General features: G+C 40.8%; 2 protein-coding genes across 3 annotated transcripts; one reads left to right on the forward strand and one right to left on the reverse strand.

The window, feature by feature from the left end:
* Positions 1-26: 26 nt before the first annotated feature.
* On the forward strand, positions 27-13,263 carry LOC106947391 (uncharacterized). The gene is made up of 12 exons (XM_015032368.1): positions 27-213; positions 1,288-1,588; positions 1,671-1,718; positions 1,821-3,253; positions 5,233-5,535; positions 6,825-6,923; positions 7,004-7,181; positions 8,204-8,274; positions 9,105-9,209; positions 9,993-10,260; positions 10,964-11,709; positions 12,802-13,263. The coding sequence occupies exons 1-12, from the start codon at positions 76-78 to the stop codon at positions 13,066-13,068; spliced, it is 3,957 nt and encodes a 1,318-aa protein (XP_014887854.1). The 5' UTR covers positions 27-75; the 3' UTR covers positions 13,069-13,263.
* On the reverse strand, positions 13,104-18,539 carry LOC106947961 (insulin-like growth factor-binding protein complex acid labile subunit). 2 transcript variants are annotated; one of them, XM_015033347.1, is made up of 3 exons: positions 18,267-18,539; positions 17,853-18,074; positions 13,104-16,009 (listed from the first exon to the last, which is right to left on the reverse strand). In XM_015033347.1, exons 2-3 carry the CDS (start codon positions 18,069-18,071, stop codon positions 14,249-14,251), a joined length of 1,980 nt encoding a protein of 659 aa, XP_014888833.1. In that variant the 5' UTR covers positions 18,072-18,074; positions 18,267-18,539; the 3' UTR covers positions 13,104-14,248. The 2 variants fall into 2 exon arrangements, with proteins under 2 accessions (XP_014888833.1, XP_014888824.1); XM_015033338.1 differs by having other exon boundaries at positions 17,853-18,539.
* Between the last annotated feature and the right edge of the window lie 1,036 nt (positions 18,540-19,575).

Raw genomic sequence — 19,575 nt, forward strand, 5'->3', positions numbered from 1 at the left:
GAGTTTTATTTTGAAAATCGTCACAGAAGTTAATCCCATTTCCGGAATAACGCTGCTGCCTCGATAGCCATAAAAATGTTTAAAATGGCTGATAGCTCTGTGTTTTATTCCGAAGTGAAATCCATTTTAGAGACGCTCATAATGACAGCGGTCGATGTTCTTGGAGTTTCAGTCAGAGGAACCGATAAAACGAAGCGGACTCTGAGACGCGAGGTGAGTTCACGGTTCTTATGAACCCGGATCAGAGACGGTGTTTTCTGGGGGAGATTATGTCGTCGCGACGAAACCCAGAGCAGTAACGGAACGGCGCCATAACAAAGATGGCGGATTGTGCTCAATAAAAGCACCACAAACCGAGATATTCATTTCTTTATAGCTTTAAAAAGGTGTTAACAGCTGATATCGGAGTTTTCTGAAGTTATTGGGGAAAGTAAAACTGAATTTTAAAGCGCAACTGCGGAAAATAATTTTATCTGCTTACAAAGGTAAGTAAATGTTGAGAATCCTCCAGTTTTTCGGGGGCTTTCCTACCTTTATTGAACAATAATTATGCCACACATTATTTAAAATGACTTTTTTTAAAAACTGTCTTTAATTGAATGTTTTCTGGTGTTTATTGTAGTCTCCTGGCTGATGAAGCATATTCAACTGACTTCAAACCCAAAATGCTTTATTTTATCCCAAAGGAAAATTAAATGCTGTCGTAAGTCTTAATCCTTGTACGTGCGAGGACTGAGGCAAACGATACAAGTTTTACGTGTGTGGGGTCGGTTGGACCCCATTTCTACATACAAGGGTTAATCCAAGTATCTTCAAAGAGTTTTGGGCAGTAAGAATTTGTGGTAGCAGTCAGTCTCACAACTAGTAGAGAGAAGCCTCTGTCTTAAGACGTTGCTGTTGTAAAACCAATACCATGTTTCCATGGTAAGAACTGTCCAAAAGTGAGAGCAGAAATCCTTCCAGATGCACCGCAAAGAAAACCAGAGGAAAAACATGAAAGTCTAGAAAATAATAAATCAGAGGTATTCTTACATGCTGCTACTATAAAAGGTGCAGTTTTTAGAAGATAGTATTTCTGTTTTTTTATTGCTTACAGTTTTAGTATTTATATGCCAAATTTTTCTCCAGAAACATTTTTTTGTTGGTAATTATTTCCACAGACAGAACTGAATTGTCCTAAATACTCTTGTTTCTCTCAGTAAAACAGTATTTCTATTAAATGACATCAACTTCAGATATATTTACTTGACAATACCATTTGAATTTCCTTCATTTTATTCCCTGTAGCCAGATGTTGCTGCCATGTTGATCAGGGAGGCGACCAGGAAGATCAGCAGTGTTTTCTCGCAGCTCTCCTCGTCGCTTCTCATTGAAAACTGCAAACTAAACGTGCAGCTGGAGCAGCTGCAGGCCGAGCTGAAGAGCGCAGCCGAAGGTTTGGAAAAAGCCCGGCTGCAGTGGGAGAATGTGCTGAACGGCGGTCCGGTGCTGCTGGAACAGAGCGGCATGGTGTCCACTATGCCGGACTGGAGACTGAAAAGAAAGATGGACGACGGAAATCCTCCTGCAGCCACTGCAGAGGTGGAAGGTGTGTTTTCATGAAACAGAAAAACTGAACTCTGCATTCTTTCAATCTGAAGCTCTTCTTCTGTTTCTAATGTCTGTTTCAGACACTGGAGAGACAATGCAGATGCCTTCGTCTCCTCCTGCTGGAGAAGGTCAGATTTACCTTTACGGAGTTTAGCACGTTTTCTGAATGAAACTCTGAGTCATGTACATTGTAATATTAGCAGTTAAGATGTTTTTTTTTCTCTGTTTAGACACTGCTGAGGATTTAGCTGCTCCAAAAAGTCCCGAACTGGAAAACTCTGAATCCCAGAAGACGCAGGAAGCAGTGCTGAAGCCTAAAGGAAAGGAGTTTGTGTGTGAGCTCTGCAAGAAGAGTTTTAGCCGTCGGTTTCACCTGGCGAAGCACATGAACACTCACAAGGAGCAGCGGCCGTTCGCCTGTGACCGCTGCCCCAGGACATTCAGGACTGCAGAGACCTTGGAGCAACACCTGTTGCGACACGAAGAGAAGAAACACGCTAGCTTCCAGTGCCAGCGCTGCGAGAAGTCGTTCAAGACAAAGATGAATCTGAAGACACATCAGCTGGTCCACTCAGACCTCCGACCGTTTAGCTGCGGGACCTGTGGGAAGGCCTTCAAAACGAAGCACAACCTGCAGGCGCATCAGGCGGTACACCTGGCAGAGAAACCACACAAGTGTTCAGAGTGTGGGGTGAGTTTCAGATGCGCCGTCAGCCTGCAGTGCCACCGTAGTGTCCACACTGGTGAGCATCCCTTCACCTGCACGACGTGCGGCAAGGCCTTCTCCAGCAGGCGGTCACTCCGGACGCATCAGGCAGTCCACAGGGGGAAGGTGTTCACTTGCGAGACATGTGGGGCGGGATTCACGCTCCAACAGAACCTCCGGAGGCACATCCGCATTCACACAGGTGAGAAGCCATTCGCCTGCAAGGTATGCGGGAGGCCCTTCATGCAGGACAACAAGCTGAAGGTGCACATGCTGCTCCACGGCGCTGCCAAGGCGTTCATGTGCGACCTCTGCGGGAAGACCTTCCTGTACAACTGCCAGCTGAAGAAGCATCAGAAAGCCGCACACGAGGAGAAGCAGGCGTCCAAGAGGCGAGGTTGGGAGCGAGGCGAGCGCAGGGTGATCTACCGGCGGGACAAAACCATGCTGGACGTGACGCCGTTCAGCTGTGGCACCTGCCGCAAAGGCTTCGACTCAGCTGCTTCGCTGCAGAGGCACGAGCTGATCCATGCCAGCGGCGCTGCGCAGTATGCCTGCGACCAATGCGACAAGTCGTTTTTCTACAAAGCCACCTACAAGTACCACCAGAGGATCCACTCCGGGGAGCGGCCGTTTGCGTGCGACGTCTGTGGGAAGCGGTTTGTCATCCGCCAAGCGCTCAAGTCCCACAGGCTGCAGCATTCTGGAGAGAGACCGTACAAGTGTGAGCAGTGTGGCAAGGACTTCTGTATCTACACCAACTACCTGCGACACCTCCGTGTCCACACGGGCGAGAAACCCTATGAGTGCGAGGTGTGTGGGACGCGCTTCCGGCAGCTTGGACATGTCAAGTTCCACATGCAGGTCCACACAGGAGAGAGGCCGTACTCCTGCAGCAGCTGTGGGCTCGGCTTTTCAGACTCCAGGTTACTCAGGAAACATAACTGCAGTGAGAAATAGGATGGAAGGATGGATGATTGGATGTGTGAAATAAAGTCTTCTTGACAAACATTTGTCACTTAAACTTTCAAGAGCTCCAAATGTTGCTTTATGGTGGATTTCAGTTTCTTTAAAGGGACAGTATTATGTAAAATTAGCTTTTCTGAGCTATATCATGCTATATAATGTTATTCCCTCATCAAAAACACACCTGTAGTGTTGCCTTGATTCTTTCATGCTTGTTTGAAAAATTCCTTTAATCTCCATGGCAACCAGTCAGCTATGCAAAACGTCTGGGTGGACGTAGCTCCGCCTTTGAGGTGGAGCTCATCCTCTGAGCTGCAGTTTCCAAGATTCAGAGCTTCTGCCTCACAGAGCACCACTCCCCCACTCAGCTCCTTCAGACTAGTCAGAATCAATTAGCAAACACATGGTGGAACATCAGCTGAGCTCATTATAGGAGCTACTTCTCAGAGCTATGCTGGTAAACGTTAAAGTTTTGATAGTTGTGACAACTTTCTGAAGGCAGTTTCAGAAACAGGAGTTTCTTAAAGAGACAGAGGCCCAATTTCAAGGCGTTAAATTCCAAAGTAAATTTTTTTCTGTCATGTTAGATATATGTAGCATTTTACAACAACTGAAGGTAGCATAGCTACTTGGTGCCATTTTACAGCACAATGTGCCTCGAAAACATGAAATACTGTCACTTTAAACAAGTTGAAATGTGTGGTAATCTCAAATGAAGAGTAAAAAACTATACATTGTTTGATGGTAAGAGAATAATTTGATTTCAGACTTACATACTTGTATATGGATTGGGTTTGTTTGTTTTTAGTATCCCTTCAGATACATTTTGTAATTCTGCGCTGTACACAGAAAAACTAAATTGAACTCCCTGTAGTTACTGCCTTTGACCATTGGATGGCAGCAAAAACTCAGTTTAGTAATGTAATGCTGTTTTTTCCCTCAGTGAATCAAGGAAACAAAATCTGCTAAAAAAATGAGACAAAAAATGTGTCAGTCTTACATAGTAGATCTAATTTACATCTATAGTTTATCTAAGTTTGAGTCATTCCAGTTTTTTATGCAGTCCAATTTAATACAGGTAAAAACAATTTCACATTTGTAAAGACAAATTGTGCTACTTTCTTTTCTGATACAGTAGGATAAATAACAAATGCAGATGACAACACCTGCTCTGCAAACTATGAAATAGTCTGAGATTCAAACAAGAGTGGCAAAAGCAAAGGAGGTGGATTAGTAGAGAACAGTTGATGTCATCCAGGACATGATGCTGTGAAATTTCATCTCTGCTCCCTGAGTATTGAACTGCTAGCATCTCGTGACATTCAAGAAAGATCATCAATGTTCAGTCAGAGGCCTCTTCAGATTCAGTGCGAGTCAGACTGCTATAGGATCCTGCCCAACAGTCGCATATGCTTGGATGATAGGGCAATATTTCATTTATCTGTGGGATTAAAAAATATTTTTGAACTGAATTAATATTAAACATAACCTGAATTAATATGCAAAGCAATTTCTGAGTAAAAATTTTATTAAGTTATTTCAAAGTTAACCAAACCAGTCTAGTCCTACGACCATGAGGTAGGCTAAAATATGTAAAATAAAATAAGAAGCAACACAACATTTACTGATCTAAATAAAGAAAGAAAAAACAGATGAGAAACAGCTATACACATCTATTTAACAAAATAGATGTTTTAAAATTTCGGTCTTGCAGTTTTTGATTTGTCCTCTAGAGAGCGTTGACGATTCGTGTAGTGACGTAGCCGTGCTTCCGCTTTAAACATTCCTAATAAAACTAAATCACGAATCAAATTTCATAACATGCTCTCTAATTTCTCTTTTTTGTATAGTATAAATCATAACCTGAATTTGTAGCATAAAAATCTAGTTTTAATCCCATTCCTTGCTTCTATTAAAAAAAACAACAACATTAAATGTTACGTTGTGGCGACCCGTGTTTTATTTTGAAGGGCGTGAACCAGGAAGAAGAAAAGGAAGCTGTTGGGGTGTCACGCGTGGTTTCCACACTAACAACAACATTTCAGGACTGTTGTTGGATAAAAGTTGATCAAAACGGACAGAAACTTGTTGGACCGACCGAGATCAACGTAAATTTCCGCAACATGTCCGATTTGGAGGCGCGAGTCTGCGCCATTTTGGACGTCATGGTAACGGCCACCATGTCAGAAATGGACAAAGTTATCGGCAGCTCGGATCCCAACGAGGCTCCGGCTGGGATAGAAAATAAACAGACGTCCTGTTTGGAGCAGAAGGTACCTGAGAGTCCGCTGGTTCCGGTTCTGGTTCTGGTTCTGGTCGCTTCCCCGTTTCCAGGGATCCAGCTGATCATAGAAGTACAGCAGCTAGCTGTTTGTTTCAGAGTTTAATGCGGCCGTTTATCTACATTGAGATTTATTTTTGCGCCAAAATGACCTGAAAACACGAAGTTGTAATTCACTTAAATTTAATTATAATCCAGAATATTCCAGATTTGGATATACACGCCGAGGCCTGTCTACCTTTTTTTTAAATATCTGTTAGCATCGGAACCAGAACTAATGTTGAATTTTTCACAAATATTCTTCTTGTGACACTTATATGGCTTCTGCCTGTAGTATGTAGTCAAATTACAGTGCATTACATCATTCTACTCTTGTAAAGCTATTGGTGTATTACAGTGTGCTGTACTGGTGCAGTTAGGCCAAGTAGAGTTGGGCCAAAATATCGATAATATTGATATGGGATATTGATAAGATATACAATATTGATAAGAAAATCCATACTTTAGTTTTACTTTCCCTCTCGAAATATTTTGTTTTTATATTGCAGTTTCTCAAATCTGCCTCCAATAGATTTTTTCATTTGCTCCCAAATTACAATTATTAGAAGTTTTTATTGTTTAGGAGAACCTGCACATAAATCATATTAATATGGCATTAGGGTATTTTGTAAATACCTATGTACTTTGTCTAAATTCAAAGGAAAAACTCCTAGAAACACATAAAAGTCAGACATTTGGTATAAAAAGTATCTGCATTATTGACCCTGTATTTATTTTTTTCCGAATTGATACGTAAAAAACCTTTATTGCACGTGTTTCATGACCAATAATTATACTTTTTTGTTTTTTGCGACATCATGTTTTACCATTTATTTTACATGGTATTTTGAGATCCTAATTGCCCTTTCTGAACCATTTGACAGAAGGTTTGTTGCTGTGGTCAACCTATTGCTTTAGCTGCTTTATTGTTTATTTGACATTAATAATATTCCTTATTGAACAAATTAAAGTTATGTGTACATGTTTGACCTCGATTGTGAAGCTGTTGGTGTATTAATGTGAGCTGGTTAGCAAAAAAGTGTAACTCAGTACAAATAAACACTTTCTGTTAATTCAGCTGTTTTTTGATATACTAAACCTCAGATGTTATGGGAAGTAAAAAAAAAACTGGATCAGTGCGTCCCTGTAAATCATTCTGTTATTGTGTTTTTGAATCTACTCACTTCAGTTGTGATGTTTCGTTATTTGACAGAATTGAGTGTTTTGTTTTTTCTCCTGAAGGTGATGCACTTCAACATCCTCCTGGCGTCTCTGGCTCAGGAAGCCGTGGAGAAGATCTGCCAGCTGTTTGAGGAGAGTTCGTCCGTGCTGCGGATTGAAGTAGGCCACTGGCTTTTCCCCTCCATTTTCATCCTGAATCTAAGAGGCTTTGATTTTAAGGCGCTCTGCTGGTGCTGCAGGTGTCGCAGGGCGCGGCGGAGATCGAAGACCTGAGGATGAGGCTGAGGGAGGTGGAGATGGACCTGAAGCTGGTGATGGAGGGAAGCGCAGAGCTGGGAGGCCAGGAGGAAGTGATGGAGGAGCAGATGGAGGAGAGGAGAGGAGAAGAAGAAGAATCCCCGGGGAGTTTGTGCAGAGGTGAGTTCGTCTTCACTCTGCCCAATTTCACTTCCAGCTATAAGTTAATGTTTATTGGTGTCTGAAAACTGAGTCGTTTCAAAAACCTTCAGAATGTAACATCATGAATCAGCAGGAATTGACTGTTACCTAGCAACCCCAGCAGAATTCTGCCCGTTACCTAGCAACCAAAGCGGAGTTCCAGCACATTTGGTCAGCTGGTTTTACTGCCATATGCGCTGCGCAATGGCTGTTGGAAGAGACAAGTATTTTATTGTTGACTTACCATCCAGAAGACACGGGCTGCAGTCTTGTTGGTTGTGCAGGAGGCTCCATTCTGCTTTTTAAAGATGTACAGTTGCATAATTGCGCATCTGTTTGCAGCCATTTTCACATGTGAGAGTAAACCTTGAGTTGGGGGTTTGTGGCCAGCAGCAACTCATTTGGATTTAGAGTGACAAGACGCCATAAGACAGCTCCAAATAGGCAGAAGTCTCATTATCTGAGAATGATTTTCTTCAAAAAAAAAAGTAACAAACATGTTTGTTAGACCCATAGATCTATGCTAAGCTGTTTGAGAAAGAATAACAGACGACCTTTAACCCTTTGTTTGAAATTCTTTGTCACAAAATGACGACTAAATGCATGGCGTCATTTTGTGTTGGTTTAAAGTGCCAACAACAAATCATTAAATAGTCAAATATGTAATTCATTATGTCAGAAAGATATTTAAAATAATAAAAATCTACATTGTCTCTTAATCAAGCATGTTGAAAGACGAATGGAAAAATGTCCGTCTGTTTAGGAAGGGTGAAATCACTGACATCAAGCAGAGAAAACATTAAATTATTGGTGATTATTTAGAGGTTTGATTTCATCAAACCAAAGATAAACAGCAGCTGAACTCAGGGCTGTTTAACAGTGAAAGTAGTGTGTAGCATGTTCTTCTATTGCTTTAATTATTAAACATGGAGTCGATTTACTTACTGAATTATGTATCTATGACACTGTGACTCAGGCTGCTCTGTTTTTCTTTGTTTTAGTTTTGGTTGGTGGTGAAACCGGAGTGAGGAGGTCGCCTATAATCCACCTGTGGAAGAACAGAAATTGTGAGGTAAAACTGGCTCATAGTGAGTTTTGTTGATCAATTTATGCCTTATTTAAACGACAGCGCTGTCTGAAAACTCCCGGTATTCCCAGATGTCGATTGGGGAGGAAGTCCATGTTTAGATGCCTTAAATCCAATATTTAAATCTCTTCATGGTTAGAAATCCAAGCAGAGGGACGTTGGAGTTGGGGACACAATCCTTTTTCACTATAATGAACAAAATAAATGGTTTGAACTTCCTTCTTCTCTCTCTGAATCCATGAAGCCTCTTTTTCAATTCCTCTGAGATTTGGGGTCATAGTTCACTCTGCAAAACCATAAAATGTGTTTTTGGTCTAGTTTCTACCTGAGGTCACTTCAAATATGTGAAAACTAACTTACAAGTAACTTTTCAGCAAGATAAAGGAGCTTGATTTAAGTTCTAGTTCCCCTGGTAGATTATTTCTTTTATGCCAAGACATTTTTCCCATGTTAGTGAAATAATCTACCAATGGAACTAAAGCTTTTTCATCAACATTAAGGAATTATTGACTTAAAATAATCTCACACTTCTTGCTGAAAAGTTACTTGTAAATTAGTTTTATCATATTTCATGTGTACTCAGATATTTCCACAAGAAACTAAACCAGAAATACTTAAGATTTAGTTTTTTCAGTGCAGGTATTTGAGCTGATTAGAAACAATCCCTTAATGCCAAGATTACTCACCAAAACAACGTTGAAAGTGAAACCAAATCTCCTTCCAGCTGCTCAGCATCCAGAGCCAGACTGAAAGTGACGCGTCAGGTTTATGTGTGGATGATTCCCCCTGCTCACCTGCAGTCTGTCTCCGTTCAGGACGGCATCCAGTCGGTTTTACTGAAGCAGGAGATCCTGGAGGCCTCGGTCATTTCCGACCCGAACCGAAACGACCCCGCCCAGGACGACGACCCAGACTACACGGTCAGCTGCTTCACAAACCTGTTTGTCTGGAAGCTGTGGGTTTTAACTAGGACTGTTAATGTGATTAATATGAAAGGTTTACATTAAAAAGATTCGGGTCATTTTCTTTCTAATCGCCTTAATAAATTAAATAAAAGTAAACTTGGGTAAAGCAAAATTGGCTTTTTAATAAAAGTCTCCGGATAGATGGGGGTCTACTTTTTATAAAAGCTTGATTATAACAAAACAAATACTTTGTGTCACAATAAGCAATGCATCAAATAATCACATGATAATTTGAATTATAGAATAATTTCCATTGTTTTTCTCTTTCCACCAAAAACTGGATGATAAAGTCTTCAGTCTGGTGTTTTGGTCTCAACTAAAACTTTTTTGAAGAATAATTTTGTTTACAGAGACTCTTAATCCTTTTTATTTGTTGTTTCTGTTGTTTAGTTTGGATATTTAAAATGTTTTCCAGTTCCAGTGTGAAACGTTGATCAGAATTTAAAGTTTATGGATTTTTGAGAACGTGTTCTTGCATTCTGATGCCTTTATTACCGTCACATCAGTTGAAAATGGGTTCAAAACCACAAAATTATCGTTTATCGCAATAAATTCTTGGACAATTTATCACCTAGCAAAATTTGTTTTTGTGACGGATAATTTCTCTGCATTTATAATTTAAATATAGATTAAAACCTTGATTTTGACATGAAACATAATCAGAAAAAGAGATTTTACGCTGTTGTATGAATGTCAAACGATTTTGGCTACAAACCACAACGTTCCATCATGTTTCAGGTGGAGCTGGACGACTCGGTTTACACCATCAGTGCTAAAGGCCTGGTGAAGCCCAGGTCGCGGGTGCGAGGGCCGAAGAGGAGCCGGGGTCAGAGGGAGTCGCCCCTGACCTGCAGGATCTGCAAGAAAACCTTCAGCAACCTGCTGCAGCTCAAAGCGCACCAGTCCGTCCACGGAGCCAGCAGCGACAGGCCCTTCATCTGCTCCCAGTGTGGGCGGGGCTTCTCCTTCCAGCGCAGCCTCAGCGCTCACATGCTGATTCACAAGGGCAAGTTTCCCCTTAGTTCAGTTTGTATGCAGTGAGTGACGCAAGCAGATTCCAAGTCAAGAACATCCATTCCAACTGGACCGAGTCATCAAACAAGTTCAGTTAATTATCTAAATCGGTTTAAAGGTTTGAGACGACAGAGCAGATGCACCAACACAAACAAAACAACAGGATGGATGTTGTTTCTATGAAGTGAAAAAGTTGAAGTAATGCAAAAATGGAGAGTAGTAGGAGAAGTAGCAGAGTGAACAGTGGTCAGTTTGTCCTCTGGTTACCTAAGCCTGTAGCAGAACAACTGCAGAGTTACATCAGGATAACCTAAGCCAGTCTGACTATGAACACAACAAACAAAGACAAATGTTTCAAAACTGAAAAATTTTCTTGCATTTAAAATATTTTTCTACTTGTTTGATGGAATGCAGAGAAACGGATGGAAACCTGTACGTCTTTCTCTGTCATGTTTAATGTTCTGTGTATTAAAATATGGCACCAAAAAACATTTCCTGGGCTCAATAAAGGACAAAATCTTTATAAAAAAAATAGTGGAGGCAATACATATTTAAAAGGTCCGAATTAAGACAAAAGATATAAAACCAGTTGTTATAATGCATGCTATTCGTTTTGTAAAACGTCTTTCAGAACAACAATAAACTCAGGGTTTGTATTGTCTTCTTACATTTTCCGGTTTTCTTCCTGTTTGCAGATGAGAGACCTCACACTTGTGACGTTTGTGGGAAGGGTTTCACCTTGAAGCAGCTCTTGAGGAACCACCAGCGTCTCCACGGCGACGTTCGTCCGTTCTGCTGCGACCAATGCGGCAAAAGTTTTTACAGAGCTCACGGCCTGAAGCTGCACCGGAGGGTCCACACCGGCGAGCGACTGTACAACTGCCACTACTGCGACAAAAGCTTCACCATACCAGGTAACCTGCAGCGCCACCTACGCATACACACCGGCGAAAAGCCGTACAAATGCGACACCTGCGGCAAAAGCTTCAACCAGGCCGACACGCTGAAGGGCCACCAGCGACTGCACACCGGGGAGCGTCCCTTCAGCTGCGAGACCTGCGGGAAATCTTTCATCCAGAAGAACGCCTTGAAGATGCACCAGCGGACATTTCACCTGGACGAGAGGAAACTCACCTGCGTCGCATGCGGCACCGTGGTGCCTTGCATGGAGTCCCTACGCAAGCACACCCAGACGCACGCCATGACCATGCCATGCAGCTGTGTGCACTGTGACCAGCGCCTGTGCACCATCACGGAGCTGCGGGAACACCAGCAGCAGCATACGCTGGAGAGACCTCACTGCTGCGGCATCTGCGGGAAGAGCTTCAAGTCGTCCAGCTACCTGAAGATCCACCTGAAGGCGCACAGCGGCGAGCGGCCGTTCGCCTGCGAGATCTGCGGACGTCTGTTCACACAGCAAAGCAGCCTGAAATCACATCAGGTGGGTTTCTCTGCAGGATGGAAAGTTTTCCTATTAAATAAACAACATTTTACTCTCTGCTGAACTAATTTCTGATCCTAAAAAGGTACAAAAAGCAGTAAAATGTCCAGTGTTTAATAGAGTTAATATAAATCTATGTTTATAATGATTGGCTTTGCTAAAAGTGTCTAGGAATTATTAACTTACGATTTCCTTATTTCTTGATTTTAGGGGTTTAAATACAATGCTGCTCAGAGGCATCACAGCTGTAAGGATGCAATGGATCACTGGGTCGTTTTAGCACGATACTGATTACTGATGATCTATTTAATACAAAAGCAGCTTTTTTTCCTTAAATTGTGGGTTTCTTATGAATAAACTGAGTACTGAGGTGAACACAGCACTGGCAGCTTCTGCAGAAATTAAATGTACTAAGCATTGAACATTTTATAAAGTTTTATTTAAAATGAATGTATAAATGTTTGCACAGTTGAATCCCTCCTGTTCTCAGTGAACTCATGATATTAATAGTATCTGGATTTCCATTACAAATTTGTGCAAAACTTTGTTGATTTTTAACTAATGCAAAAAAATGCAATTTCACAACTGTGGTGTTTTCCATGAAATAACAAATGCAGTTTGTTTTCGCGATTCCATTAAGTGAATTTATTTTCGTAATTTCAATTCATCCAATTTTAAGGTCAATGGAAACTCAGCTAATGATAGCTTATTAAAATTAGCACAAGCTCTAAACAAAAAATAGCTTCACTATTAGAAGATTAGCAGAAGTTAAATTAGCTGTTAAGCTAACATTAGCATTTTAGCTAAAGTTAAAGTTAGCTATCATACTTGTGTAAGCCAACATGATGATGATAGCATGTAAACTATAATTATATCATTTGATTTTGTTTATGTAAAAGCTGTTTTAGGGATGAACATTGTAAATTAGCCATAGCTATACATGCTATGTTAAAGTGTATCCTGTTCCCATCAAATAAATAAGAACAAAAGGATTACATATTTGTTCATTTCCACCCATTAGCAGGACTTGATGACTGATTTTCTGTCATAACTTTGAATTTACCCGCCTTTCCCTTCCCTCCCCCTCTTAAGGTGGTCCACACCGGCGAGAAACCGTTCAGCTGTGACACGTGCGGGAAATCTTTTGGCAACACAGGCAACCTGAAGAGGCATCAGCGCATCCACACGGGCGAAAAGCCGTTCAGCTGCGACATCTGCGGCCGCTGCTTCAACCAGGGCAACAGCCTGAAGGCTCACCAGCAGATCCACACCGGGGAGAAACCGTTCATGTGCGACAGGTGTGGGAAGAGCTTTTCCTATCTGAGGAACCTCAAGGACCACAAGTGTTTCTATGTTTGAAACAACAGATGATCTGGTTCGGTTTGTGGATCTGGATTGACTCAATTGCTGTTCAAATGGATTCATGTCTGAACTTTTCTCCAGAATTCAGGACCGCAGGTTGGATGTCCATTTGGCTTATTTCTGAGTATGTTGGGTCTCGAAAGAGCTGTAGAAATATTTTTTTTGTCTTAAACAATAAAGAATGTGACAACATTTTGTCCAGTGTTGACCCATCAAAATGCAGATTTACAGAAAAAATCAATTTCTAAATACATGTACACGCTGATCACACCATTGCTCTTGCTATGTGCTAAGCTACAGCTCTTTCTTCACAACAGAGGCCGTCGTGAATGCTAAGGCTAGTTAGCATAGCCACAGATGACGGCAGATTAACAGTTTTCCTGGAATGGTAAGTTGTTTCTGACATTTACAGCTTTGCACAATAATAATTTTACGAGTTTTGGTATCTTTTTCCTTCTGCAGCTGCTTGTAGAGGAAACTGTGTTAATCTGAGCTCAGCACCTTCAACAAACATTTAATGGCTTTTCTGATGAAAAGAGCATAACATTTTTCTCAAATTTTAATGTCTGTTATTGTGATTTTAATCAGCAGATACAAAATGGCTCCTGATTGGAGTAAAAAGATAAGTTTCATTTATTCAAGTTTATTTGGTACAGAAATGATTAGTTACAAACGAATCTTTTTATGTTACTAATAAGTCATTACAATCAAAACAAACTGATAAGATTGAAGAAAAACAAATATTTTAAAGAAACAACAAATGGAGGAACATTTGAGTTTTAGTTGGATTTGCTAAAGCAATTTCCCTTGAATTTTCTAGAAAATTTCTGTTGTTTTTATTTTCTTTTTCTTTTTTTTTTAGCAAACGTGCAGAAAGATTAAACTTCTCAAGTTCAATCTAAAAATTTCCTAATTTTATCTGGCAAATTTGCAACTTTTCAAACAGAAGTTTTATGTCTAGAAAATTTCTGAGATTTCCTCCTCCTTTGTTTCTGCCTACAGAAGCTCGTACTGAGCGCCTCTTTGAGTTGGTCCGTCATATAAAACCCTCTGAATGTGACGAACTGTGAGCACCGTGAGGCTTTAGTTGGATTTGCTCAGATCTTCTTGCCTGCGCCGTTTGATCTTGGAGTGCAGACGAATAAAGGAAGCGGACGTACAGGAAGCGTGAACCACTTCAGAGGAAGCTGTGGGCTACAGCGATGAGAGAAGGCGTCAGCACACTCAGCAGTTGTAGAGGAAGCGAAGGCGGGCAGCGCGCAGCAGCAGCGCAGTGATCCAGTAAGAAGAGGGCCGACTTTGATTCGGATGGGAAGTAGCAGACCGGCTTATCGTTCAGTTTTTCTCTATTTACTTTAAGCCAGTTGCACAAGTAGAAAATATCAACACTTGTACAGTTCCACATATTGTCAGAGAGGTAGATGAGTGTAAGCTTCTTTAGAGGCTTCAGAGTCTTCGTCTCTAAAGACCGGAGCCGGTTGGACTTCAGGCTCAGCTGCTGGAGGTCTTTAAGCTTCTGAAACAGGCGAGGATTGAGACGACCCAGCTTGTTTCCGTCCAGGTTCAGCTCCCTGAGCTTCGGCAGCGGGTGGAAGAGCTCGGGCGGTAAACTCTCCAGGCTGTTGTTCTGCAGCAGCAGCGTGTGGAGGCTGCCCAGATCCTGGAAGGCGTTGTAGTGCACGCTATGGAGCGGGTTGAAGCTCAGAATCAGGTTCTTCAGGTGGATCAACCCTTTGAAAGTGTCTGAGGACAACTCCGAGAGGTTATTGTGGCCCAGATCCAGCGTCACAAGTTTCCCAAGAGCAGTGAAAAGATTTGAGGGAAGCTTAGCCAACTGGTTTCTGTCCAGTTTCAAGTGTTTTAACTTGGAAAGATCCCTGAACTGGTCTGGATGTAGAGACGAAATACGGTTGTTGGAGAGATCCACTCTGGTTACATTTGGTAAACCGTCAAACACTGACTGGTGGAGGACAGTGATGTGGTTGTACTGCAGGTGAAGCTCTTTGAGCGCCTGCAGCTTGTGGAAAAGGTCCTCTGGAAGCAGCGTCAGGGCGTTGTGGGCCAGCTGAAGGTTCTGCAGAGACGACATGTTGGCGAACAGAGCTGGGTGGAGCTCCAGGATGTGGTTGTGAGACAGTTGCAGGTCTTGAAGTTTGTGCGACGCAGCGAAAACCTCCGGCGGCAGCATTGAGATCTGGTTTCCATCCAGCTGCAGAGCCGACAGATTGATCAAACTCCTGAAAACTTCCGGCGGGAGTTCTGTCAGTCGGTTCCTGTAGAGGTCCAGAAACTTGAGCTTGGCCAGGTCTTTGAAGACTTTGCTTGGGAGAGAGGAGAGCCGGTTGCAACTCAGGTCCAGTTCAGTCAGGTTGGTCAGGCCTGATAGCGATCTGTCCGACAGATCCGTCAGGTTGTTGCTCATCAAATTGAGGTGATGCAGTTCAGTCAGGGAGGAGAAGGAATCGGCTGGAATGGTGACCAGCTGGTTTCCACTCAGATCCAGATGTTTCAAACCAGCTGCTCCTCTGAAACTCCCATCCTCCACTTTTACTATCCGGTTGTTGGACAAATCCAACTTTCTCAACATGGCGGATCTCCTGAAGACGCCGCTCTCTATTTCCCTCAACCTGTTGAAGTTCAGGTGGAGCTCTGTGAGGCCGACGACGTCTTCCAGAACCTCCGCCTGCAGCGTCTCGATCCGGTTGTGGCTCAGGATCAGCGTCTTCAGATTGGCCAACCCGTTAAGGAACCTCGGCGTCAGATGATGGATGTGGTTCTTACTCAGGTCCAAGAAGACGAGGGCGGGGCAGTTCAGGAACTGGCCCGGAAGCAGAGACGCCAGGTGGTTGTCGCGCAGCAGCAGCTTGGTCAGGTTGGTCATACTGGGCCAAACCGGGTTCAGGGAGGCATTTAGCTGGTTATGGGTCAGGTCCAGGACCTGGAGGTCACACAGAGGAGGTTAGACATGCATTCAGCAATAAAAGACTAAGTTCTACATGTGTCACTTGGGATATTGGAAGTAGTAAAGTCATAACAGGAGAATAAAGTTGCAAAGTTACAAATATAAAGTCAAAATATTATGAGAATAAAGTTGTATTACTCAAATAATCATAATTATGTGAGTAAAGTCATTACTTTACCAGAGGAGCCATAGTAAGACAAGAATAAAGATGCAATATTACAACAAAAAGTAATAATACAAGAGTAAAATTGTTATGCGACAATATAGTAATACGAGAGTAAATCTGTAATAATACAAGAACAGTCATAATTAAAAGGATAATGCTGTATTATGGGAATAGTTAAAGTACGCAAATAAAGTCGTAATAATATGATTGAAGTAGTAATATTACTAGAATAGTCATGAAAATACAAAGAGTAAAGTCGTAATACTACAAGAACGTCTTAATAATATGGGAAAAGTTGTAATAATGCTAGAATAAATTTGTAATAACAGGAGAATAAGGTTATGATAACATGGTAATATGGTAATAATACAATAGTTGTAACAACACAATCATAAAGTTATATCACAACAATATGGTAATAACACAATAATAAATCGACAAATACAAGAATGGTATAACTGTCAAATAATACAAGATTAGTCATAATTGTACGATTATAAAATCGTCATAATTTGAAAATAAAACTAACTATGGGAACTACTACAAAAAATAAAGAGGAATGTTGAGCATCTTGTGAAGATAAACTTTTAACACGAGCATCAAATTATTATCAGTAACAGAAACAAATAATCAAAACTGAGTTTATGTGAAATAAAACCACTCAGGCTGATCCGGTCACATCAAAACCATCAAAGAGTTTTTATCTTTAAAATGACTGTGTCTTAATCATCAAACTATGACTTTATTCTTGTAATTAAAGAAAAATATAACAAAACACAGGATTGATTTTAACAGCCACTGAAAAAGCATAACTTTCTTTAAAAGTCTATTTTTAACCAAAAAAACACATTTGCTCTACATTTTCACAAGCGACAATCAGCTAATCCTGATTTCAGTAGATTTTATCATCAGAAAGAAATAAGGTGATAAAAATCTGAAAAGTGTGGTGTGCTTTTTTTGTAAATCACCCTCCTGCAGGCAGTGGTGTCCAAACCTTTTAAAAATGCTACATAATTTTACCAGATCAGCAACAAATTCATAAGCATTTTTAATTAAAATGCCAGAAAAATAATTTTAACGCTAAACAATTTCCTAATTTGTTGGTACAAATAAAATTTTTAGTTTATTACCTGCAACAAAAATGAAACTCTCTTTGAAAACCATTTAACTTTAATTAGACCATTTGTGACTTAAGTCTGTTTTTGAGCAGATTTGTGGCTCTGCTTACTAAAAAAAACTGGGCTGATAAAATAAAAACAGCTAAAAATGATCTGTAAAAGATTGAAAGTCTCATTCATCCAGTCCTAAATTGTGTCTAGGGGCCACACAGAACCACTCCACGGGCCACAAATGGCCCCTGGCCTCACTTTGGACACCCCTGTCCAAGAAAATGTATCTTTAATTGAATTGAAATTATTATTTTTTTGTTAATTACCTCGATATGACATTTGTTTAGAGTTGTTGGTGTGTAAATAAACTGAATTGAACACATTGAGAAAACACCTGTGAACTTCCCACAACCAAGACTTTATGTGTGTCAGCTGGTTTCACAAGCTTATGCTTTCTATGCCTGTTCAGAGGCAGCAGCAGCGTTTAACCAACAGCCTACAGCGCGTTGCATGTGTCGGCATCCTGCAGCATGCGGCTGCGTACCTGCAGCTCATTCAGCCCGTTCTCGGGTATTTCCTTGATCTTGTTGTTCAAGATGAAGAGCTTCAGCGTTCCGGCTGGCAGCAGCGGTATCTGGGCCAGGCCTTTGTCCCGGCAGTCAACCGTGGTGAGGTTGTCAAAGCAGCGGCAGGCGGGCGGGCAGAGGTCCGACGCCCACACCAAGAGGCCCAGAGAGGCCAGCGTTAGCGCTGCTAGCATCATCAGCTGCAGCAAAACACAGAAAAACATTTAAATTATAACATGGTCCTTTTTTTATAACCTCTTACGTTAACAGACTATTTGTGACTCATGTTGGACATAAAGTAGCAAACAGGTTTCAATGTTTATGATTTTACTGTTTTATATTTTAGATATTAATGCACTTAAATGTAAATTTAGGTTTAAATCAAATCTTACCTCATTAGAAAGCAGCGTTTCCGTGAAGTGTGTGATCTTCAGACGTGACAGGAGGGTTGATCGATCTAACGGCTCAAAAACAACTGAGGGGCTTTTCTCTCTCTCTCTCTTTCTCTTTCTCTCTCTCTCTCTCTCCCTTTCTTTTTTTTTTTTTTTTAGGTTTGAGTGTCTTTAAGATGCATCTGGTGAAACACCAGAGAAAACTTAGAAAGTTTTTACTGAAGAGAGAAAAAGGGACGCCTAGTGGTCACTGCCTGAGTTGTTTTCAAAAGATTTGAGGACTTTTCTTTCAATTTTTCCACTTTTAAATGTATATTGTTGTATGACTCAATTAAAAAAGAACAAAAAAATTAGTTTGAGCCTTTTTTAATATGATGATGTGGGCAGAGTACCCAGGAACTGCACTCAAGTAAGAGCAGCTCTACTTCAACATATTTTTAATCAATCAAAAGTAAAAAGAAATCACTCAAGTAAGAGTAAAAAACTATATAAAATAATTACTGACGTACAAAGTAACTGATCAAAAATCATTTAAGATTTTAAAAGTACACCACCAGACGGACCAAAATATAGTTATGTTGGTATTTTAGAGACTGATATTAAAATAATTTATATAATTACAAAATAACAGAGTCAGGCAAAATAAAATGTTTCCAAATCAGTTTCTGTCAATAAAAAACGAATTATACTTTAACAGAAACTGCAGGTGTGTCTGAGTCTGGTGAGTTTTTGATTAAAACATGTCGTTTTTCATTCAGTGGGGAGAAAATCCAGAAATTTTACTCAAGTAAGAGAAGAAATACTTCATAATAAAATTACTCAAAGTACAGCGTAGTAAAAATACAATTTTTTCCAAAAAGTTACTTAAGTAAATGTAACTAGTTACTACCCAACCCTGTGAGTAAACAATACAACATTAACATCATGGAATTCAGAAATTTGCATTAATTTATCTTACCAAGTCTTTAAACAATCTGGGATGATGTCATGCCTTTGTAAGCCTCTGATAGGTTAAAAATAACATCCAAGTTCATTGGAAACACTTTAGTTGATGTATTTTAAAGTGAATTTAATAAGCAAAAATTCACAGTTTGCACAGTTTGTTATTTTGTATCTGAAAAATGAGCCGGTTTAAAAATCTCCAGACTGAAACGTCTCAAATAAGTAGGCACTGTCCGTTACCTAGCAACCCCAGCAGAACCTGACCTGTTACCTAGCAACCCCAGCCAACCCCAACCCGTTACCTAGCAACCCAGATGGAATTCGAGCACATTTGAGCCAGAATATTTATGCTTATTAATGTCCAAGA

The sequence above is a fragment of the Poecilia latipinna genome, unplaced genomic scaffold (assembly GCF_001443285.1).
Source record: "Poecilia latipinna isolate Pla-1442-1.1 unplaced genomic scaffold, P_latipinna-1.0 Scaffold15, whole genome shotgun sequence".
Lineage (NCBI taxonomy): Eukaryota > Metazoa > Chordata > Actinopteri > Cyprinodontiformes > Poeciliidae > Poecilia > Poecilia latipinna.